Source organism: Cydia fagiglandana, chromosome 13 (genome assembly GCF_963556715.1).
Source record: "Cydia fagiglandana chromosome 13, ilCydFagi1.1, whole genome shotgun sequence".
NCBI lineage: Eukaryota > Metazoa > Arthropoda > Insecta > Lepidoptera > Tortricidae > Cydia > Cydia fagiglandana.
Genome location: NC_085944.1, coordinates 13263132 through 13288749, shown reverse-complemented (window position 1 = coordinate 13288749; position 25618 = coordinate 13263132). Strand labels below are relative to the sequence as shown.

Here is a 25618-nt window from a genome sequence, read left to right as displayed (position 1 = left end):
TCAATATTTCTGTATATGGGTAGTTATGCACATTGTAATTATGACAGAGATTAATTAATAATTACATTTTTCCTCAGTCAGTGTTGACCACGAACACTAAAAAAGGGTTTGAAACGTCAAGATGTATTAAATTCACTAGGTATACGCGATATAATTCGTCGAAATAGTTTTCTTTAATGAATAACATACAACTACCGCGGTAACGGTAGACAATTTCATATACCTAATACTTACTTAGTTTTTAGTAGTTCAGTTACTGTGTCTATTTCCTTAGTCTGGCGTTTAATATACACGTTTTCATATAGCAAATAATTGTAAATATGACGTCGCCATTATGAAGTATCTTGTATCTACATTAGGTATAGTCGTTCGATTTGTAGCTGGCCCCGAACAACCAATCCTTTGTCTATGGTGTTAAAGCGGTAACTAGGCGTTAACTATATTCTTGTCTTTGTTGTAGAATTATAGAAACTAATTTTATAATAATAAATTAGCAATATTTATTGTACTTTTACATTCAGATATTGACATTAATTGTACTATTTTTTCTTGTAACTGACATATTCAAAGTATTTATTTACTTATATGGAAATTGCAATAAGATTTAATAAATGTGCATTATCAGAGAGCGCACCTACACTGGTTTTGTTTGAGCGTTGGAGTAGCCCGCACTCAGGTGCCAATTAGAATTTATACGACCCTTTTTTGCAGGTAATGGCAGTTGCGGTTTTACTTAACTATAGACAAAGGATTAGCCGTTTGGGGCCAGCTACAAATCGAACAACTATAACTGAGTTTAGTGATAAGGAACAATTCATAATTTTCAAAGAAAATAGCGTCATAAAATCGATATGGATCCAGAAATATACACACTCCGCTAAATGTCACTTTTCTTATGAATATTTTCCAAAAACTAAAACTTAATAATCAAGATTTTAATACGAACCGTACGGTTACTATTTATCAGTGTCAACATTACCTATTACAATGTTATCTCAAAAGCATGTTCTTAAATTAAAATCATCCTAATCATCCAAACAGTTATCAGAAACTGCAAAACCGTTACCTCATTTAAGTACAACCTAAAAAAGTATTTACTCGTAACCCGACAAGTTTTATAACTAAACGTACATATTCAAAAATAATATTTATGAACAAAAAATAAATATTTGTTAATCAAAAAGAAATATTTGTGAACTCTCTCTCTCTCTCTCCCTCTCTCACACTCTATCTCTCTCTCTCTCTGTCCCACTCTATCTCTTTCCTCTCTCTCTCTCTCTCTCTCTCTGTCTCTCTCTCTCTTTCTATCTTTCTAACATATTAATTATAACTTTAACTTCACTGAATTAGAATTATGTTAGCCTATTATAATTGAAGATTTTCTTCTGTTTCTATAACATTGGTTTTTGCTCGTCATTGGCAATATTTGCTTTCGTATCTTCTTTGGGAGTATTCCATTCCTGTAGCTCGGCTGATCCAATAGCGACATATACTAAATCAGTGATAATATAAAACCCTGCCGCTACCAAAAACACTTTCCTCCAAAGAAATTCGCTCGTCTGAAATTCATAAAACATATGTTAATGCTCAAAACAAATCTTATCTTGTGAAACTGATGAAAATCAAAATAAATTATAATTTCGCCACAGAATAAATAATAGTACTACCTACTATCTAAACCGAAATTTGACAGTGATTTAGGGACGAATCATGCTTTCCCTTAATTTCTAATGTATGGATCTATCCCTTTCGGTTACTTAGGGTTGTCAAAGTTCAAGTTATTATCTTACTCGTATCTGTCGTGTACGCAAAGGGATGTCAAGTTGTGCCAACCCTAATAAGTCAGCAATGCTGACCGAACCATACCGAACGGAGCCGAGAAAGCCCGAAAGCAGCGTCCCCCCACTGATTTCGCTGTTTCCTAGCGTTTTTAGGGTTCCGTACCCAAAGGGTAAAACGGGACCCTATTACTTCGCTGTCCGTCCGTCCGTCTGTCTGTCACCAGGCTGTATCTCACGAACCGTGATAGCTAGACAGTTGAAATTTTCACAGATGATGTATTTCTGTTGCCGCTATAACAACAAATACTGAAAACAGAATAAAATAAAGATTTAAATGGGGCTCCCATACAACAAACGTGATTTTTGACCAAAGTTAAGCAACGTCGGGAGGGGTCAGTACTTGGATGGGTGACCGTTTTTTTTTGTTTTTTTTGTTTTTTTTTTTCATTATGGTACGGAACCCTTCGTGCGCGAGTCCGACTCGCACTTGCCCGGTTTTTTCTTTTTTTTATACTTACAACGTCCTCGGCCAGTAAGAACCCTGCAACCACAGGAGCCAGGGATCCGACCAAGTTTGATACAGCGTTGCTCATACTCATCATTGTGCCAGCAAAGTTTGGAGCTAAGTCTATGTGGTTTACCTGTCAAGAGTAATCAAAATGCTAAATATTCAATATGAGTGGAGTAGTTTCGTAGGGTGGATGACATTCGGAAAATTGCGGGGCACTTTTGGATGAGACTAGCCCAGGACCGGGATAAGTGGCGTACACGAAGAGAGGCCTATGCTCAGCAGTGGGCGACTGAAGGCTAGAATGATGATGATGATGATGAGTGGACAAGCAAGAAACATGAAACTAACTACATGTGACTTATATTTTCATAGCCTGTAAAGCGGTCTCTTGGACTGTTTAACTTCAACAGGCAGGCAGAGGGCCTACCGCGAATTACGTTCGACGTGTTGTCTCTCTGTCGGACTTGTAAATTCGGTAGTAAGTGTGACAGAGAGGCAACACGTCTAACGTGGTTCGCGGTAGGCCCGCAGGAACTTGAAGTCGAATTCCTTGCCGGCGTCTATATTTCCGTGCTCTTATAACCCGGCAACCTTCAAATCAAGAGTGAACAGGCACCTTCTGGGTGAGCTCGCTCCATCGTAGGCCACGTCTACGCCTCGGCTAGTCTGTGGCCATAAATAAGCCCATTCATAATAAAAAAAAAAGAATATTGGCGAGAGGTCGCAAAGGACCGAGAGAAGTGGCGCTGTCTTGTGTCGGAGGCCAAGTCTCATTTTGGGTCGCTGAGCCAGCAGAGTAGTAAGAAAGTAAGTGTAAAACAGGTCATCGTGGCGAATATATATTGCATTTTTTTCAGATACTTATTCTAGTCAGAGAAACCAATGTTCCCTTGGTGTAGAGCAATTAAAGAAGAACAACTTACATGCCAGCCCAAATGAGCTGCAATCTTGAAAGCGCAAGTCAGGACTAGAATAGTCTCTACGACAACAATATCCTTCTTAACGTATGCCAACGAGATTAGGCCGATCGCCGCTGGAATGCAACCTGAAAATTCAAAATATAGGGTATAACCGATACATTCATAGACATTTTCAATTATCAAAGATTACAGTTTTGAATGATTCATTCATTTCATTCATTCAATTTCAACGATTTTAGGCAAAACAACACACTAGTCATTTTGCGTTCCAGACCATCTGCGGATAACCCGTTAGTTTCACTAGACTAAGGGCCAGTTGCACCAACCACGCTTGACAGACTGATCAACATCACTCAGCAGAGAATTATGAAAATTACTGTACAATAAAATTTAGCGAACGCTTTAACGGTGACATACTGCTTGGTGCAACCGACCCTTATATCGACCGGCATATACAAAACAATACAAAATGTGATAACGGTCTATATCCCGGTCGATATAAGATTATCAAAGATAGTCAAGATGGAAGTATAGTTTAAACAAGAGATCAAACTCACCTAACGAATGCGCTAACTTTCTAGTATTGGTTACACTTAACCACTTTTTCACAATGAGCATATCGGTAAACCAACTGAAAAAGAAATTGGTAAACCACATTACCAAGAAAGGTAATGCTGTTAGAAGGCCATTCTGAAAACAATAAATTCATTGAGATTATGATTGTTCTATAGACCGACCGCTTAAATGAGTCCTGTAGGCGAGGATTCAATTAAGCGGTCGGTCTACAGCTTTTAATCATTAATTAGCTAGAAATTGTATTTTATTTATTAGGACTAGAGAAAAATGTAAATTAAGTACATTTAAGACACAAGCATATTTGCCTACGTCCGTTACAAACATGTTATTTATTTAAAAACGTTGCATTGTTAAAATAATAATTTCGAAGTAATGCTTGACTATCGCTATCTTGTACTTAAGTACCTAGTGAAAGAAGAATATAATTCCCCCAAAACAGTAGGTTTATACGTCATAAGAACTAAAACAGAATTTTGAGTTCATTAAACTTAACTACTTATCTCATCTGTCTGTTTAAAATATGTCATTTTACGTTTTAATATCTCACCGTAGCGCATTACTTTAATTATGTTGTACTATAATATTATTAAATACTTAGCACTAAGTTTGTATGATAAATATATGTATGTGGCTAATCAACTTACGGCTTTTATATTGACCCTCATAACTTTGTCCATAAAAGCGGGAACCTCTGTGTACAATGTTAACTGACCCCAGGTCTGACCGATATGGGCTACCACGATAGCGTATAGCGCCTTGCAGCGAAACAGTTTCTTCCATGGGACTTTAAGGTGCTTCGGAAAAACAAAAATATTTATCATTACATTAACTTTGAAAAAAATGTAAATTTGAAAACTTACAAAACTTAAATCTCGCCAAAAATATTTTTTGCAACCTTATAACTCGACATTGTTAAAATAGATTTTAGTGGATTTTACCACGTTGCTGTTGATAGTCAATGAGCCAACCTCGCTTTGCTAAACAGTAAAAAAAAATAACAGTAACAGTAAAAGAATTTCATTATGTAACTATGTTCCCTTTTTAGAGGGGAATAATAGGACAACTAAAGAGAGTAAAGGGGCCCAATGATTACCAGTTCGACGGACGATATCAGCCTGTCAGTCAAACGCAAAATTTGACAGCTCCGAAGAACTGACAAGCTGATATCGTCCGGCGAACTGGTATGGTAATATGTGGGCCCCTTAACGATAACGATGGAATATTATATTATCAATACTACCGGCATTAAGCAAAGTGTTCGAGAAACTTATTCTGAATCAACTATTGTCACATTTTAACAGAAACAAACTGCTTGACAGCAATCAATTTGGTTTCACCAAAGGTCGATCAACTACTGACGCCGGTGCGGTACTTCTAAAACACATCTTTGATGCTTGGGAAAAAGCTCAAGATGCTGTTGGAATTTTCTGTGATCTGTCAAAGGCATTTGATTGCGTTGATCACGAAAATTTAAAGAGAAAATTAAGCCGCTATGGGATAAAAGCTAGTGCCCTTGACCTGGTCTCATCGTACCTTTCGGATAGAACTCAGCGAGTAGTTATTAATGGAACTCAATCGGCGGGGTCCCCGGTAGCCCTCGGAGTGCCTCAAGGTTCAATTCTTGGTCCCTTCCTGTTTTTGGTATACATTAATGACTTACCAAAAGTTGTGCAAGATAGACATGATATAGTGTTATTTGCAGATGACACTTCCCTTATATTTAAAGTGGACAGAAAGGAAAATAGCTTCGAGAGCATTAATGAAGCGCTATCTACCATTGTAAACTGGTTTACGGCAAACAATTTGCTTTTGAACGCCAAGAAAACCAAATGCATCAAGTTTACGCTACCTAACGTCAAGCAGGTAAATAACAGCAAGATTAAAATAAAAGGTGATACGCTGGAATTTGAGGACCGAACTGTTTTCCTGGGAGTCACTCTAGACTCCAAACTGCAATGGCATGCACATATAGGCACTCTAGCCGGAAAACTTAGTTCAGCAGCCTATGCAGTGAGGAGAATCAAACAGCTGACAAACGTAGAGACGGCCAGGCTGGTATACTTTAGTTACTTCCATAGTGTTATGTCTTATGGAATTCTGTTGTGGGGAAAAGCGGCAGATATTCAGACAATATTTGTGCTGCAAAAACGAGCTGTACGTTCCATCTATGGACTGGGCGCTCGAGTATCCCTAAGAGAGAAATTCAAAGAAGTTAACATTCTTACCGTTGCATCTCAATACATACTAGAGAATATTATGTATGTTCGGAAAAACATCCACGAATTCAAGGTTAACAGTGATATCCATAACTATAACACTAGAAACAAACATAAACTTGCTGTGCCCGCCCACCGCCTCCGTAAGGTTAGTACGTCTTTCGTCGGGAACTGTACACGTTTTTATAACAAAGTCCCCACTGATATAGTGAATTTACCACTTCATAAATTTAAGTCGCACATTAAGCACTCCTTGTTACGTAAGGCGTACTACACTGTAAATGATTTTATAAACGATAGAGATGCTTTTAAGCCGGTAGCTTGATTTCATTAGTATAATAAGAATTAAATAAATATTATTATTTTTTTTACATTGTGAATTAAATATGCTAGTGTCCAGTAGAATTGACACATGAGACAATGATGTTCTCGCTTGATTATATTGTTTAATTTAATTTTAGTTTTGGACACTTGGAGACCTTATACATCTCTAAGTACATATTTATTTATTTGATTTTTATTTTTGATTGTACATACTTACCTATATTTTTAATGTTTCTGACACTTAGAGACCTTTACATCTCTAAGTCAACTTAGGCTAGTAATTATGTGAAGCTATATTACTGTCTTTTTATGTAACATATGAGCACAAAATGCCGTGTCTTACAGCTACATGTTATTACTATTTTAATATTAATATAGGCCGGTAGCTTGAACATGTCATGCTCGCTTAAAAGTCTTTGCTTACGGTGGCGTTGTTGATCGGGTCGCCACTTTCCCGAATGAAGGTTGAGGGAGGCGATGGCTGAGATACGCGTCATACTCGTGAACGGGTGCTGTTTGTGGAGACTGGTCTGTTAAGCTAACACGAGCTATTATACTTAGTAACTTTTATTAATTAATTACAGTGAGACGCCTCATTCTGTTCTCGTATGTTTCTTTTCTTTTAATGAATGTATTAATTATACAGGATATTGACTCTTGGAGACCTTATACATCTCTAAGGATAACTTGATAAACTATATAATCTTATAGTTCTGACACCTAGAGACATTTACACCTCTAAATATTATAGATTTTTTTTGTGTGTGTTTTTTATCTGTATTTTGTATGTAATTCGACATTAAGAGACCATATACATCTCTTAGTAATTGTAATACGTTAGATTGAATTGTTAGTTTTATTTTATAAAATTGTTGATGTTATTATTTTTGCTTTTATGTAAATTCAATGATTGACGTGTAAAAGTGCCCTTGTGGCCTATTTGCTGAATAAATGTTGATATTTGATATTTGATATCCTATATACAGCCAGCTGCAGAAATTAACTGACCATAATAGAAATTTGTTATATCTGCAGCTAGAGAACATGAACGTAAAATTTACTTTTCCTTTGCTGCCAGTCTGTCCTAAAGCCTCTTCGATGTACCGCCTCTCAGCAACAGATATTCGTGGGTGCTCTGCTGGTGAATCAGCTCCAAAGAACCACAGAACGGCCCCGACGGACAATGAAAGAAATCCGTAGAAACGGAAAATCCCGGGCCATCCTAGCGGTGAAGCTGCGATAAAGCCTGTTATTGGTAGCCCTAAGACTGTTCCTAATGCTTGACCTGAAAGTTCAATCACTTTTACTTTAAAAAATATCCGATATAAGAGTTTAAAAAATTTCGGTATTGAGTATTGTTATTGACATCTATTTAAGGATTTGGCAGAATTTGGCTCCAATTGGTTTGATTCGCTTTGATTTTATTTAGAGTCTACCCAAGCTAACTCTGCAACTGCATGAATTTGCAACAGGACGGTGCATGAATTTGCATTCTGATACTTTTCGTTGAATACAATGAGGAGACGACGTAACTTTTTTATTTTACTTGGGCTTAAACGTTTACTACTTAAAAATAAATAAGTTTTATTTTTAAACCTAATTTGTGTGCGACTATAAAATATTCCAAAAAGTTAATCTATAAATAGGAGTCATTTTTGATGGCCTTTTAAAGTAAGTACAATAAAATTTACCTCCATATGCAAACGCCGACAATCTGCCGCGTTCCTCCAAAGGCGCCCATTTCCCAAATGCCGTGTGCATGCCTGGTATGAAACAAGACTGACTTAGGCCTTGGATCATTCGTAAAATCACGACGAATACCCAACTCCCCTAAAAAAACATTAATATGCTGTTTAAAATATGTAATTTTACGTTTCGAATAAAAATATTTCACTGTAGTTAGCACATGCAGATAATGTAGGTAGAGTCAGACCGATAAAAGTCTGCAGCGACTATGATAGCCCACGAAGTGCAAGTGTCATTGAATAATTTACGGTTTAGACTCATTTGTTTTTAGTCACTCGCGCGACATGTTTCGGAGAGCCTAGGTCTCCTTTCTCAAGCACTAACAGTGCGAGCAGCATTCACGACGGCCGGGTATCTAAACCATAAATTATTCAATGTTAGTATGTCTCACAACAATTTAAATTCGATTATTGCAAGTATCATTTTAAAAGTCAAACTTCTATGAAATTATGACGTGTAAATAACACTTGCACTGCGTGGGCTATCAAAAGCGCTGCAGACGTTTCTTGGTCTAACTCAATTTCATATTTTAAGAAAATTTGGTTTTGGCTATACTTCTTTCTGATACAAACATCCAGATTTTTTTTCACTCACATAAAACGCCGCCCATGGAGTGCAGAATGATACCACCCCATTTATTACCAGTGCACCGGTAAGAAGATACCTGGTACCATATCGGTGAGCTATTTGACCAGCTGGTATTTGCAAAATCATGTATCCCCACGAGAATGCGGCTAGCATGTAGTCTTGAGTTGTTTTGTTCCATCGAAATGTTGGATACTGAAATGGAAACAATAAATTGCTAATTTTAATTTTTAACAAGCAGAAACGTCTGCGAACGATGCTATTAAGCTCAGAATAAATTTAAAAGTGGAAAAATTACTGTACTAAGTCTCACCCAAGACAGTAATTTTTCCACTTTTAAATTTATTCTAAGCTTAATAAATTGCAAAATCATTTAACAGTTGCTACTTGCGTTTTCGAAAACTTTTGGTTGTGGCAGCGAACAATTATTTCACGACACCACAGGCGTGCCTTACGCCATAGAATACTATGGCACGCCTGTCGTGTCATACGCCACACGTTAAAAATATTGATGACACGCCTGTCGTGCCATCCGCACCGAAACGGTTAATACGAGTATCAGACACCACGCTGTTGCGTCGTCACCCAAATCTAATGTTAATAAAAAATTTTGTGTATTGTTTTTCTTTGTCTTTTCTTTTTTATGTTGTAGTTTCACAGGGCCTTGGTTTGATACTGTAATGCCGTGTTACTTATTTGATCAATAAATAATATACCTATCCGCCGTAAATCCGAATCACGAGTAATCTCACTCATCACTCAAAAATATCAACAATTTTGCATATTTGAGAAAGTTTTATTAAACGGTATTAAAAATATATGTACCTACTTCTTATTAAATTAAAGGTAAAAACATCTTTTTACATGTTGTATTATTACATAATACAATTTAACTATCCGGAACTACAGCAAGCCAACATTGGCAATGGAGTTTAAATGCTTTGTTTAGTTTGCGAATGATAAGATATCATACAATCACGATAAATTTATTTATTGAATGGATGCTACCGTTTCCTAAACAGATCTGAGGGCCTAGCCAAGGTGTCAATCATTTGCGCCGTGCGTAATGAACGAAACGCTAATGTCTCTCTGTCGCACTTTTATAGAAGATGCAAGGCAAATTTAATGGAAGGTAGAGGTAAGGAAAACAATCTCCATGTATCAAAAACTGTCAGTCAAAAAACCTTAAATAGGTAGCGTCGAGATATTTGATAAACAATTTCAAATCATTGACAGCCCACTTCACTCCGTCAATAACGACTTCGTTCTTAGCTACTCTACAGAGATTTGGGTATCGTCTTGAAAGTTGAAAGTCTTTCTACATTGAAAGCCACCGACGATTGTGACGAATGTATAATGAGTGACGAAAGCAGATTAGGACTAATTTAAGAACTTGACGAAAAACGAATGGGACGACCCAAGACGATACCGAGATTTGGTACTATTATTTACAGCTGACTGCTGGCCACTTTCACAACTCTTCTACCATAAGAGATTTCACTCCATTTACTCTATACTCCATAGTTTGGCATCTTGGTTAGGTCCTCTGATACGTTGAAGCTGACCTTGAAACACTGTCAACCTTTACGTTTGTTTGCACACGTGTTAATGAGTAGTCAGAATTACAGAAATTGGGAACGAATGAGCGTCGCACTAAAAAAAATGTTAAGTAGGTACCTAAGAACTTGTCGCTGCATATATGTAGGTGGTAATTATTAATGATTGTTAATACGAGATAGATTGTTAATACCAACAATAATATTTTATACAACTAATTGACTTCAATACCTACTTGATTAACATAAATAGTCTGAAACATTGAAGTAAAAAATTATAACAATTTGGTACTTACTGGTTCGGTAAACAAAATTCCATTTAAAAGTCCAACACTTCCGATCTCCGTTTGATTATTGTCTTGGATATCAATTGTAGAATTAGTTACATCTGTATTTGAATCATGGCGGCTATGCACCATAGCCACCAGAGCTACGCCCATGCAAGTTCGCATGCTGTAGGCTACCATCAAACAGACGAACAGAAGGGCAGCCTGCTGGTGCCGGCAGCCGTATCCTAAAGAATGGTTGACACCACAGTTTGTAAACAATATTTACATAAGATCTCTTTTAAATACATGAAACTTTCAATATTTTCCAATCCCTTAAGACAAAAGTGGAGGACCCGCGCGAAATCACTTTTAATCAAAAAATCTTAAAATGTAAACGTAAGATATCGATGGTTAATATAATATACATTCAACTATGTAAACATATTTTCCATAATGTCGATATCCAGAGAGGAAAATGGGGCCTACGTTTGTACAGTCGCCATCAGATATATCGGAGCGGCTAAGGCGCTCACAAATATCTGAACACGCCTTTATTGTCAAGGCATTAGAGTGCGTGTTCAGATATTGTGAACACCTTGGCCGCTCCGATATATCTGATGACGACGGTATGGAGAAACGGCCGTCCGCTTTCATCTTAAAACCCACCTATTTCTTTTGGTTTGTCACAAAAAGTTATTTGAGATTCATTTTTCTCTTCAACATCACGGTTTTCCCTTACAGCGTCTTTTTCACTATGAAGTAAGTCTTTTTCGTGTTCTTTTCCATTTTCCAAATTAGACATTATACACTCTTAAAATTGTAAAGTACGAGTTAGTACTTAGACATTTACCCATCTGTTAGTATTTCCTTAGTCAGGCGTATAATATATATGTTTCCTTATCATAACAAATATTGTGACGTCCCCTTATAAATATCTTGTCGCGGTGTTGTTTATTTAAACTTTTGTTTGAGTTCATTGGTAAGGAATAAAAAGGATTAAAAATGAATGTCTTAGGAATATTTGCAGCATAAATAAATGCTCCAATAAATTTGATTTTCCTTACGAATACTTCTCCATAAGTACAATAAAATAAGTACGAGTAAAGCAAGAGTTTTGTCCAGTTTCTTAATAAGATTATTTTAGCACTGTTGGTTTTTTATACTCTGTGTCAACATTAACTCTTGTTACACTCTTATCTCAAAAGCTTATAACTTAAATTATAAATCATCATAATGTGTACTGTGCCATAAATAATTTTTTAATCATATCCCGCCACGTAAATGAAACATAGATTTATTAAGTCGTAAGTATTGCAAGAGTTGTGAAATCATGATCACATTAAAATAAAATGGAAATGAAAATTTTGAGGCTATTAGCGTGAAAGTTACTTATTATTTTTAGACTGAGTATTTTGCTATCTTAAGTCATATCATAGAGAAATATAGGTCATATACAATAATCAAAACGTCAAATTATATGATTAGAAACCCGAAGAATGTAGTCTCCGTTTGTATTTCTGTCCGTCCGCGGCTTTACTCAGAGATAGGTGATTTTGTACGTACCAGATATCTGATTTATATATACATACATACCTACTCGTATACACGGTGTAACATGAGGAAACCGAATAATTTTAACCACGCATTTCTGAGGTCAAAAGAAGAAAAAAATGTACCTAATATATGTTTAGGTCAATTCCGCTAAAAAAAATTTTGATGTCGTGTTTTTTTCCATTTTTTGAATGTATTTGTACATAAAAAATAAATATTATTGGTAAACTTGTCACTTAAAATTGATTTTTACTTTTTTTTTCGTAAAACCTACTTTTTGCAAAGTTTTGCTTGTCACTTTTTGACATCTATCAATAAGGATATTTAGACTACGTCCCATAGCAGCAACATCGCCATCAAGAAGGCGTTTTGCACTATGTAACAATAAAAACATGATTTTTTTAAATTGGTATTAACTCTGAAACTACGCGAATTTTGAAAAAGTTTATAGGACATTTTTGTCTCTAAATATGATCAAGAATATGCTGTTGAAATTATTTGGTTTCGTCATGTTACACCGTGTATATTGTCCTCCTCATCGATTTCCATGACGGCGACCTCGGCAATTACGGATTACGCCTACTATGGGCCCTGAATGTGGCTGGCCAGGCCGAACTTGGTTGGTGTGGTATGGTGTGATGTGGCGGTGGTTTGGAACCCGTAAAAATCGGAAAACTTGTTTGAGCAGAACATTGTTAAAAATGCTCTCTGGCTTTACCAACCGTATTTTAAGCGGTATACAAACAAGAGAGTTATAGCTAGTAGACGGTTGTCAGATAGATGATACTCCCAACATTCACTTTATACCATTGTTAACCTCACTGGCTCTGTAGCTAATGAGAATGATCTTCAACATTTCATAAGGGTTTGAACAATACAAAGAAAAAAAAATTGATTGAAAATGTAAAATAATGCGTAACGGATAGGAAAACATTTTATTTAAAAATGAATCCTAATTTAAATTATTTTAGAAACAAGTATCACAAAATAACAACACAAAGATATTTAACTTGAGTATACATTTATGTTAAGAGGATTAACAATCATTATTCTTTAATACCTAACACTAAATTAACACCATTTTGAAATGACTTAATCATGTGGTATGTAGCATTGGATTTTCTTCTCCTGTCTCTATATTTCTTCTCGTTTCTTCTTCAGGGTCATTCCATTTTTGAACTTCTGCTGTGCCAATTGAGATGTATACCAAATAAGTTACCAAATAAACTCCACCTACTATGAAAAATAACTTCGCCCAAAGATGCTGGTTTGTCTGTAATTTAAAAAAAAATTGATATGTTGATTTCAAATAAGTTATTTTATGGTTTTCAAACTGAGTTCCTTTTTTAACTAATAATATTAAATATAGTACATTTCGACCTAGAGGTAGAGAAAAAAAAAGTTCAATTGTCATGATATAAGCCCGACTTCTCTTTCAAGCATAATTATATTTTAATAATTTAAGTTATAGTTTAAAAATGACGAAACCTGTTTCGGATATCATCATTGGTTTGTTTTGGATGAATCATGTTGCGGATTTGCATCTGTAGCCACCTGATAAAGCCTTTAGCCCCCCCCCCCCCACATCTGGCGTCTTTCGAGCGTCGGCGTCTGTCGACCTCGGTCCAGCGCTATGGAAAATGACGTCGCTGCGCAGTTGCGTCGACGCTGCGTCGACGTTGCGTCGACGTCGGCCATAGAATTGTAGACGCCGACGCTCGAAAGACGCCAGATGTGGGGGGGCCCTTATCTCAAAGCTAAATGTATCTTGTCGTAAAAAATAAAGAATAATTTATATAATAATATTTAAGTTATTTATTAATCCAATATTTGGTGCTCGAACTTGTACAATATTCGTTTGTTTAATTCAGTGTCTCTCTGCTTAACAAGATTGACCATCATCTGGTCATATTTCATAATAGTTATTTACAAAAATAGGAAATTACCCATTCGCACATGTATCGTTCAACGTTGTATAGTACATATTATGTCCCTTTAAATTTTCGACGCAGTTACGTAATGTGCTTATTATAGCACCGGTGTCGTAATGTAGCATCAGATGTACTAAGAATACTTACAACATCGTCATTAAGTACGAATCCAGCGACTACAGGTGCCATGGCGCCAAACACTTGTGTTATAAAGTTGCTGATGCTTATCATGGTGCCAGCAAAGTTTGGAGCTAAATCGATGATATTTACCTGTCAACAAAAAATAGTAAGATTCCAAGCCAAATACTAACTATGGACAGTTTTAAATGTTTTTTTACTGGTCAGAAACAGCATTATTGTTTGACCAGTGAAGATTAATGGTAAAATTCCATTTCTGACTGCAGCTGCACTAGTGCACTAGTCTGAGTGTAGCTGTCGTTGGAAATAGAATGTTACCCTTAAGGTGACAGTCCATTTCCAACGACAGCTGCATTACTGTTCATTTTACTATGGAAACTGACAATGACAGCGACGCGTTCAGTACCGGTAGTGCAGCTGCGGTTAGAAATGGAATGTTACCATAGGGATGACTTGACTTGATAGACGAGGCGATCGACATGTCATTTTCTAAGAAGGCTCATCGGTGATCACATGGTGCCATAGAAAACGAGGCGCCAGAACCAAGAGATTATGTTAAATTTAAATAAAGCACTTCTCTCATTCAGTACCTACCATTAAAATTTACTTACAAAAAATCCCGAAAACACTGCCGTTTCACAAGCGCAAGTGAGTATTATAATCGTCTCCACGACAATGATGTCTTTCTTCACGTAGGCGAGAGAGAATAATCCTAATATCGTTGGTATAGTACCTGAAAGCGAAAACATATCGGTCTTAGAAATAGCTCAGTGGTCATCCGTCAATGAATGTTTTTAGTGTTCCGTACAAAACTTTGTTTACGGAACACTTATGGGATCACTTCGGTCTTGCAAATCAGTTATTTTTTAATGGTAAGTACCTACCTAATTGAGAGTAATCTAGCTAATCGTCTTAAAATGAGAGCGTAACTGCTTTTGTATGAAGAACTGAGCTTGCTGCGGACTTTTAACTGATCTCTACATTAATAAATGCGTATGATATTAATATAACGAATAACTGATGTATGACGATATGACGATTGGCTGAATATACAGGAGGCCTATGCCTAGCCGTGGGATACCATATAGGCTATATATAAAAAAATAAAAATTACCTATACTTTGAGCTAATTTTCTAGCATTGGTGACAGAGAGCCACTTCTTGGTAATAATCATATCGATGAGCCAACTAAAGAAAAAGTTGGTAAACCACATAACAAGGAAAGGTAATGCTGTCAGAAGGCCGTTCTGAAAACAATTAATATTGTTAAATGTTTTTAGCTATATCGTCCTGAGTTTCAGGGGTGAAAAAAATCTGAAATAAATTTTGAATATCTCCATAAAATAAAATTTACGCATAAACAAGGATTATATTCAGACAAATGGGTTTTATTTTTGGAATTTAGGATACTTAATATAGCTAATTATTTGTAAAAAAAAATGCGTTTCAAAAGGATATGAAATTTGCACAGCAGTAGATTTTGACGTATATTTTTACTATAATTCCTTAACTATTTTTCTAAGACAGCTAATAAACAAAGTATATCCTCGACCTGCTCCATGTCCTTAATAAAGATCACTTTTCAATGAAGTATTTGAACAAATTAAATTATTGGTTTTTCTTAGTATATGACATTTATTTCAGTTTATAAAGATCACTTTTATTTTTATTTTATTTTATTGGTATTCAGGACAACAACAGCCGTTAATATACAACTTACAAAGTATTAGTATATGTATAATAATATATAAGGCCAATAACAGTTATCCGTTGGTTGACAAATAATATACAGATTTATTATTAAAAATAAAGTAATATCTGGTAATATTTAAAGTGAAAGTGTGCATTTATTCTGTGTTACCTGCCCAGGAATACCAAAATAGCTAATAGCTCGTTCATGGTGCGTGTGCCGCGGCCTCTGCTGGAGTTTGTAAGGTATGTATCTATGGGCCTTAGTTGCCTGATAATAAATGATTTTTAATTTAAAATCGGAATATGCTTAGGCTGGACGAGGATATTGGCATAAACATGATGATGATGATGATGATGCATTCCTGTTATCCCTCATTAGGGACATAGGGCTCGCAGAAGAATCATCCATTTGTCACGATCTTGAGCGGCTACTTCCAGCTCTTTCCAGCCGAGTCCAGTTGAGCCAGCCTCTTTCTCAACTGATCGCCTCCACGTAGTACAAGGCCTCCCCGACCGTCTACTGCCGGCCGCATGCCAGCGGAGACCCTGCTTGGCCAGATGGCTGTCCGGCCTACGGAGTACGTGTTGGCATAAACATAAAGTACATTATCAATTATCAACTTACACTCTTTATATCAACCTCCATTACTCTGTCCATAAAGGATGGAATCTCGGAGTACATTGTTATCTGGAACCACCCCTGACCGACATGGGCTATTGCGACAGCGATCACCCCTCTACAGCATAGTAACTTTTTCCATGGAACTTTGAGATGTTTCTGAAATGTGAAATTATTTTTTTTCATTCTAATTGTTACATACACTAAAATGTGTATTTTAATTCATTCCAACTGTTACATACACTAAAATGTGTATTTTCATCATCATCCTCATCTCAGCCATAAGACGTCCACTGCTGAACATAGGCCTCCCCCTTTTTTATGGGGGGTGAAAGCCATAATCGCCACGCTCGGCAGGCGGGTTGGCGATCGAAGTCGAGTAAACCGAATTTGAGGGACGCTGCTGCCCGTCCACCGGTGGCCTTGAACGTAGTTTAAGGACATTACCCAAATACCCAGGTCCATGTCAAATGTGTATTGTTAAGTAAACTAAACTGTGTAGGTATTTATATTGGAACAGTATTTTCATTGCGATTATTAAAAAAATATATTTTTGGTTAGAACAAGCAAATCAGAACTTTATATTTAACTACAAAAATGGGTCTACAGCGATGAACTTTCATTATATTTACCTTAGATTGCGACGTTTCAGCAAATGTCAACGGAAATCAAATCAGCATTGATAAATTGGAAAATTTGCTAGGGCATCATTCACTAACCAGGGGTTAACCGGTTAAACCTGGAGTTACCATATTTACCAGTACAATTTGACACTGGCTTCACGGTTCAACCGATAAACGCCTTGTTAGTAGGATCTGTGTTCCTATTAGTATATAGTAGGTATGGCGGTTTAGACATCATGTTATTTTGATATCACATCTTTAATCTGCGGCGATATATACATTATCTTAATCGCTCAGCGCGTGCTGCAACCTATACTAAGGTATAAAGAAAGTTAGTAAAGGAAGAAGAAGAAAAGGAATTCCTGACCTTTCTTTTGCCCTCAGTATTTTTCAGAGCCTCTTCGATGTACTGTCTCTCAGCATCAGAAATTCGCGGATGTTGTCCAGGTGAGTCAGCTCCAAGGAACCAGAAAATTATCGCGACGGTCAGTGATAAAAGCCCATAGAAGCGGAATACACCTGGCCATCCAACAGGTGAAGCTGCTAAGTAGCCTGTCAATAGTAGCCCCACAACAGTCCCTAAAGGTTGCCCTACAAGTAAAAACCTTTTATAATATTTTCGACGCAAACAGCTGATTGAAAGTGGTTAGCACAGTATTCAATAAACAAAAGCATTAAGGATGACTCACGTTAGACCGGGCCGTGTCCGGGTCGCAGCTTTCGGCGCAAATTATATCGGCGATCACGTGATGCTTTCCATATAACATTATGCACCGGAAGCTCCGGCCTGGACACGGCCCGGTCTAACGTTACCCGGTCGAATCATCCTTTGATAATTATAAGCCACTTTAATATTATATTATTTATTTTAGAATAAAGGTCGAATACACGGTATCAGTTTCCCGTAAGTTTTGTAACAAAATCATATGACTTTATTATAACTATATTGCGATAATTTATTTCTAGGAGATTTACGATTTATTAAGAATCAGAATAAAGCAAAACTATGTATGTAGAGGTATTAAATAAAATATGATCATTTATTTCAATTTGAAGACAATGTTTACCTCCATATGCAAACGCAGTCAATTGGCTTCGTTCTTCTAATGGCGCCCATTTTCCAAATGCCCTGTGCATACCTGCTACGAAACAAGATTGGCCTAAGCCTTGAATCATCCGTAGAACCAGGACAAATATCCAACCTCCCTGAAAATTATTAAAAAAGTATGTATCAGAAATTGATTATGAATTGATTTTAATAAGTAAAAGCTGATAAAGATTAAATGTAATCAACAAATAAAAGTGCTGGAGTAGAAAAAAGTAATATAAGATGACAATGCCTCAGAGCAAAGTATTGAAAAGGATTACCACCTAAAACTTACGTAATAAGCAACCCATGGAGTGAAAAAAGAAATTAATCCATTTATGACCAACGCCCCAGTAAGAAGGTACCTCGTACCAAACCGGTGAACAATTTGGCCTGCTGGTATCTGAAGGAGTACGTATCCCAACCCGAATGAAGCCAAAATATAATCCTGTGACTTTTTATCCCATTGAAGTGTTGGAAACTGTAAAAAATATCAAACATAATAGTCAATACTTTGACAAAAAGACTCGGCGTCAAAAGTTTAAAAAGTAGAGTCAGATCAGACCAAGAAAAGTCTGCAGCGGATTTGATAGCCCACGGAGTGCCAGTGTTATTTTAAACGTCTAACTCCTATGAAATTGTGACCTATAAATAAACATTGGCACTGCGTGGGCTATCAAATCCGCTGCAGACATTTCTTGCTCCGACTCTAATGCTGTTTTACATAGTTCTATGGAAATGATGATCCCTAGGAACTCTGTGATAAAACAACGCTACCTTGGTGTGTTTAAGTTTGTTAAGAATTCTCTCGATGAGTATTAGTTGCCCGATGAAAGAAAAGTACAGTCAGCTAAAAAAGACTGTATCAAAAACATTTTTTAATAACTTATATTTCAGTGAATTAACATTATACAAAAAAAAAACATAAATTTCACTTACCGGTTCATGGAAAAAAATTCCATTGAATACTCCGACGTTTCCTATTGCCGTTGCATTTTCAGCTTCTTTTGTTAAATTCTTAATGGTAGTGCGGTTATCATGATTACCATGCATCATAGCCACCAAGGCAACTCCCATAAATGACCTTACGCTGAATGCTGCCATATAGCAAAAAAACAACAGTATGGTCTGCTGATGTCGGTACCCATATCCTAAAAATAATAAACAAAACATACATTCCAATTTCTGGTTTTTTTATTCATGAATTATTTCAACAATATATTAAATAAAATGAATGGCTCTAATCACTTGAAAATAATAAAAGTTTTCTGGTGTATCGTCTAATTTATTATGTATATTTAGTATTTTTGAGTACGGTCGAAATGACCCATACCATATCGTACCTTGCCACAGTGACAATTAATGAAAGTCGCTAGACACCTCATACTTTGTCACTGTGGCAAGGTACAATATGGGTCATAAATTAAAATTTTCGACTGTACCTTAGGATAAATATTTTAGTAAACAATAGACTCCATTTTTTGGGCGGTTGTGTAAAAAAAAACATTTTCATAGACCGAGACCTCTTACAAAATAATTGAAAGTTACATGAAATAAGAGTAAGGAGAACAGTAAAAACATTAAAAAAGTTCTCGTAAATCATTATGAACTTACCCATTTTCACTGGTTTTTCGTATATAGTAAAATGAGCGATAGAGGGTGACTTTCCCTTCTTGCGCGACGATTTTTCATCATAATTGTTTTCATTATCTGAATTAATCATTATTTAATAGTGATCACTATTACAAAAGTATTATTTTTGCTGCAATTTAAAATGTTATCTATTAGAATGTTTAATCAACAAAATGCCTTTATTTATACCTACATAATAATATATTATTTATTTAAACTTATTTTATATAATTTATATAGCTTATCGTACAAAAGGCGGACTTAATGCCAAAAGCATAAAATAATAAGCATAAAGCATATAATGCATTTGTGCTGTTTGTACATACTACAACTTACATAGTTTTTAATTATTGTTTTAATCCAAAGTTTTAATTAACTTCAGAATCCCCCATCGGCTCCCAAACACTCTCCAAGATTTTGCATACTATGGATATAATATTTAAATTTATTTACAAAGATTTTTCACACACATGTTTTATCAGTAATTATAATATGAAAATAATATCCACCACAATTGTATGTACTTACAATAATCGCTTTGCTTTTCGACTAAATTCGTTGTTGCAACTGCTGCACGGTTAGCACATGATGGGCGCGACAGTCGACAGGCGAGAAAACGCCGCGACATAGAGCTCTCTCGCGAATCGGTAGCATAAGATCCGCGCGACAACCCGCTCTCCCGCGGACATATGTCAAAGCGACAAAATTTTGTCGCTTGACAGTTCCACGCGGGATACTCTCGAAACTCGTAGCACAAATGCACTTTGGGCGACAAAATATCCCGCGTTTCAACGTCAAAATGAGAGAAACTGTCTTCGAGACATTAAGCTAGCGAGACGCTCTCGACTCAAACAAAAAGTAAGTTTTCCGTGTTTTCTTATTAATTACACACTAGGTATTGCATTTAATATTATTATGAATCGTTATATTGTTCGTTATATTGTGAATTCGTTACATACCATTGCGTTATAAATGTTATGAATTCAACAAAATTGTATTTCTTTGTATTTTTCAGAATGGCCTTTTTTCTTTTAATCAATGAAGAGATCCGGCAAAGGAAACTTCAGCGGAGGAGGTTGCGGGACGCTAACAACCCCTTCGAGTTGCCGGATCAGGAATTTCAGCATTTATACAGAATAAATAAGGATATGGGCCTGTACCTGATTCGGCAGCTCGAAGGGACATTGGGAGAGACCGCCGCTCACAGCATCCCCGTCCATGTCCAGGTATGATTCCATTACCTTTTTTTACTCCAATTTTGATGTAGGTATAGCTTACTATGATGTCAAACTTATTAGGTGCACCTAACGTCGCCCTACATTAAATTTGTAAATGGAGATACAGAAATGTAAAATAACCGTCTATTAAAATCTACAATTATGTACTTACTAATAAAAAAAGAATAATTAAAGAAAGACGGCAATACCCAATAGGTAGTTTAATTTGAAGATCATGTCTAAAAGCAGTAAATAAATAAATAATTTGTGCAGGTTTTATCATCTGTGATGTTCATGGCTGCCGGGAGCTACCAGAGGGGTGTGGGCCAAGACCACAACCTTTGCATGGCTCAGACAACCATGTCCAAATATCTGGGCAGGGTCGTGGATGCGATCAACCGACAGTGAGTAGTAACTTGAACACTGCTTAAGTTGAACAAAATAGATTTTTATATAAGTACTTAACTGTATGCAATTTATTTGTAGATTGAAAAATCGGTGGATTGTTTTCCCTGGCACCGAGGCTGGAAGGCAAAATGTGTCCGCCGGATTCCGGGAAAAATTCGGAGTCCCGGATGTACTGGGGGCAGTGGATTGCACGCATGTGGCCATATTTCCACCGCCGCGGCCACATGGCGTGCAATTCATAAATAGAAAAGGAATTCACACCCTAAATGTGCAGTTGGTGAGTCAAGTCATCTTTAACCAAATAAAATAAATACCTAAACTATTGTAGTTGGTACCTACGCTTTGGAAAGTTCTGAATCTAACATCAAAAAATTTCGTACCTTCCTCAGGTAGCAGACGTGGATTGCAAAATATTAAATGTTAATGCGCAATTCCCCGGCCGAGTGCATGACACATATATATACCGCCAATCAGTTATTAGAGACGAAATGCGCCGCCTACACGAACAGCGCATAGGGCGTTATTTTCTTTTGGGTATGATTTATAATTTAATTACAATTATTTCTTTATTAACTTAAATACAAGTTGAATTGCATTACAATATTTATTTGATATGTATAACTACAGGAGATTCCGGCTACCCATTAGAGCCCTGGCTGATGACGCCGGTGTTGCACGCCGACCCACACTCGCCACAGGACCGCTACACGCGCTGGCACTGCCAGGCCCGGAACGTAGTGGAGCGCACCAACGGCTACCTCAAGGGTTCTTTGAGATGCTTGGGGTTGGACAGGCGCCTCCACTACACGCCAGAAAAATCCTGCAGCCTGATTTATGCGTGCTGCACCGTGTATAACATCATGAAGTACTTTGGGTAATATTTTTATCAGTACCTATAGCTATTTGTAGGTTGAAAATCTCGTACGTACCTATAATATATTTACTACGATTATTTTGCAGGGTCGAGTTGAGGGAAGAGGTAGCAGAGCCAATCGAAGACGAAGATAACTACGGCCAAAATTTTGATGACGCTGCGGCGCTTATGCGCGTAGCAAACGAACGCCGAGAGCGATTAATTATACAGTATTTTTCTTAAGGAAAACTTTCATTTCAGCTACATTATCTAAAACCTTACATCAAGGGTATATCTATGCAAAGTAAAACTATACTTAAATTGTACGCGCCTCTATATTATTCTGTTTTTAGTATTTGTTGTTTAGCTAAGTTTTTAGTGCTTACTGAGTGGAGACCATTTCAGCCTCAGATCTTTATCTTTGATATGTCTCTTTGTGTTTTGTATACTTCTTGTTTCACATTTTATGTTATTTTTTTGTTATGCATTTTTTAATGGAATGATGTGTTGCCTGAATAAATATTTTTCTATTCTATTCTAATAGTATTCTATTCTAGTATTTGTTGAAATAAATCATCAGTGAAAATTTCAACTGTCTAGCTATCACGGTTCATGAGACAGACAGACGGACGGACGGACGGACAGTGGAGTCTTAGTAATAGAGTCCCGTTTTTACCCTCTGGGTACGGAACCCTAAAAATAAGTCCCGCCTAGTTTCTTGCGCCGGTGTAGTTATGTTCCAAACCGTGGTATAGGTTGGGAACGATGGTAGGTTTTTTCATTCATAAATGCATTGTAATATGCCTAAAGGCTCCTCTTCACGTTGGGCCAACGCCAAAGCCAACGAGGGACGCAGCCATCCAGTAGAATGAGATAGCAATATCACTTGCTCCCTCTAACGCATAAAGGCGTCCCTCGTTGGCGTTGGCCCAACGTGAAGAGGAGCCTTAAGGAGCATTCCACGGGCTGTCCCGTACAAACGCATTTTATTTCCTGTGTTGCGAATTTTTTTCGGCATTTAAAGCGGGCGATTATATTTCTGTGCATATTTTTGACCATTTGTCATAGGAAAGCAAACTCTTATACCTGCAAATTCGCGTTTGTACGGGACAAACGGTAGACAATTTATGGAATGCTCCCTAAATCGAAAGAATCGGATACCTTCAAATCTACGGGTTTAAAAAAAATCTTCACAATGTATTCATATTATATAGTATAATCATCTAATCAGCCGTTCATTTTGGCATTTGTGTTTGTTAGAAAGAGACAAAATAACATAACACAATAACATAACATAAATAATATTTGTTGTAACTAATAACAATTATGGATCTATATTAGGGTGATTCACTTTTGTATGGAGATAAAGAAGTTGTAATATTTTTCCTGACTTTGCTCACCAATGGAGTCTCCCCACACTAAAAACTATCTATTACAATTTTCAAAATAATCGAATAACGTTTAGAGGTTGAACAAGTTGAAAAGGTAGAGTGAGAACCCCATACATTGCGTGAAAATGAACTATGTTCTAAAATGACAAAATATAATAAACTGATACTAAAATCGAACGAGAAAACTGAATTTTGCCTCTAAAACACGATAATCCTTTGGAAACAGGCGGAAAAACTGAAAAATCTTAATTAGAACATTTATCGAGTAACCAAAATCCAAGTTTACTACTAATTTTAAAATTTATTTATATGTAGAAGGTTCAGTATCACACTACTCTCCGCTTTGATGGTAGCCGCTTAAACCATTTTCTACCCTCCGATGTAGAGTCGTTGGTTATTTGAAAAATCTTTGTTGATGTTGTGCAACCTCTAAATGTAGACCGATTTTAATTTTTTTTAACGTATAATATTTTTTTATCAGTTAGAACAAGAATTCGAGCAAAGGCAGATGAAAATCGAAAATTTGGAAAAATGAAACTCCCTAATCTATATGTCACTGTAAAAGCCCGAAGTACGGCAGAACCTAGGATTTACCGGTAAAAACTAGGATTTACCGGTAAATCCTAGGTTTCGCCGTACTTCGGGCTTTTACAGTAACATATATATGGATTCGAATTAAATAAATAAGTAATTAAAAACTAAATTAAAAATTTAAATTTTCGAAGGGCGTCCGCCGGTTTCTTTTTAACTGCCTTTTCAGCAATATATTTTTTATTCGTTGTTCTGTGACCAGCTCCTGAAACAAATTTCATAATATTAACCAAATAAATGGCTTTCATATGATAGATTTCTAAAAACAATACCTATACTGTTTAAGCAACTAACAGATAGACAGACGTGATGAAACTCTTAAGGATTCTGTTTTTACAATTCTGGCTAGGGATTTTTACATGCCTTAAGGCTAACTTTAATTTTAATAAGATTCAAAGACAGCGTCAAGATACGTGAAAGATAACTTGACATCAAGCTGAGGGGAGACCTTTTCAGTGACGTTTATGTTTTACACTAATAAAAGTGTTGTATGGTGTAAGCGTCCTGAATAAATTTAATTTCTTCTTTGTTCTTCTACTTCTTCTCAATAATAACTAAATAAGTTGCACACGGTGCACAAAGCCTACCTTCAGGTGTAGCGTCTGCTGCTTTTGGCCGGCTACAAACTGCGAGGTGGGCTTGGTCGCAGCATCCAGCGCGCGGGCCGGCCGGCGCCGTCTCTTCGCGCGCGGCGGGGTGCCCTGGGTGGCCGCCTGCGCCTGGGTCCCTGAACCGCTGGGTCTCGGTGAAGACTCGGTGCATGGGAGTTGAGGACTAGCCATGAGAGTCTCCATCTGTAAATAATAATAGTAGAGATGGTAACTCATTATGAATGAAATAAATAACTTAAGCTTAGGTAATAGGTAATTATGGTTTAAGCATTTAATACATATTCATATTTTTATTATACCTACTTAAGGGTCGTTCTAAGTTAAGAGGTATTAATAGTGTCCACGATACATATCCATACTTTATTTAACCATTTTAAATAAATTATGGTAATTTCCCTTAAAAGATTGCATTTCCTCTATAGACAGTCAATCTCAACTAATTAATTAATTCAGTTTTGTCACAATTGCACCTCAAACATGCAAAAAGTCTCTCCCCGCCTGTCCCTTTTTACAACAATAAATCATTAATTATATCCAGATGTAATTCCCATAAATCCGTTAAATTTGGTACACTTCATAGATTAAAACAAATATAGAGTTTGACATAAATAATTTATATATTTATAAATTATTTATGTCAAACTTTGTCCCCCTAATTCTATGTCTCCTACCCTGGCCTTTACCTATGTAAATGTAAAAATATTGTGTTTAAGATTTTAATTATTGTGATTTAATCCCAATAGCAATGCATTTGATCCAACACTAACAACAGTCATCTTTTTGTTCCGAT

The 25618-nt window shown here is 36.5% G+C and overlaps 3 protein-coding genes across 4 annotated transcripts; 1 reads left to right on the top strand and 2 right to left on the bottom strand.

Moving 5' to 3' along the window:
- Positions 1–1386: 1386 nt before the first annotated feature.
- LOC134670334 (putative inorganic phosphate cotransporter) lies at positions 1387–11327 on the bottom strand. The gene is made up of 10 exons (XM_063528136.1): positions 11151–11327; positions 10512–10729; positions 8669–8854; positions 8020–8158; positions 7390–7613; positions 4433–4582; positions 3770–3902; positions 3216–3337; positions 2300–2422; positions 1387–1559 (listed from the first exon to the last, which is right to left on the bottom strand). Exons 1-10 carry the CDS (start codon positions 11284–11286, stop codon positions 1392–1394), a joined length of 1599 nt encoding a protein of 532 aa, XP_063384206.1. The 5' UTR covers positions 11287–11327; the 3' UTR covers positions 1387–1391.
- Positions 11328–13118: 1791 nt separating this feature from the next.
- Positions 13119–19841, bottom strand: LOC134670337 (putative inorganic phosphate cotransporter). The gene is made up of 10 exons (XM_063528140.1): positions 19740–19841; positions 19065–19276; positions 18421–18606; positions 18106–18244; positions 17406–17629; positions 16422–16574; positions 15219–15351; positions 14716–14837; positions 14114–14236; positions 13119–13308 (listed from the first exon to the last, which is right to left on the bottom strand). Exons 1-10 carry the CDS (start codon positions 19741–19743, stop codon positions 13132–13134), a joined length of 1473 nt encoding a protein of 490 aa, XP_063384210.1. The 5' UTR covers positions 19744–19841; the 3' UTR covers positions 13119–13131.
- A 486-nt stretch (positions 19842–20327) lies between these two features.
- Positions 20328–22770, top strand: LOC134670340 (putative nuclease HARBI1). Of its 2 annotated transcripts, XM_063528150.1 has the most exons (7): positions 20328–20615; positions 20773–20983; positions 21248–21378; positions 21461–21659; positions 21772–21916; positions 22010–22256; positions 22343–22770. In XM_063528150.1, exons 2-7 carry the CDS (start codon positions 20774–20776, stop codon positions 22476–22478), a joined length of 1068 nt encoding a protein of 355 aa, XP_063384220.1. In that variant the 5' UTR covers positions 20328–20615; position 20773; the 3' UTR covers positions 22479–22770. The 2 variants fall into 2 exon arrangements, with proteins under 2 accessions (XP_063384220.1, XP_063384219.1); XM_063528149.1 differs by having other exon boundaries at positions 20328–20983.
- The last annotated feature ends 2848 nt before the right edge of the window (positions 22771–25618 follow it).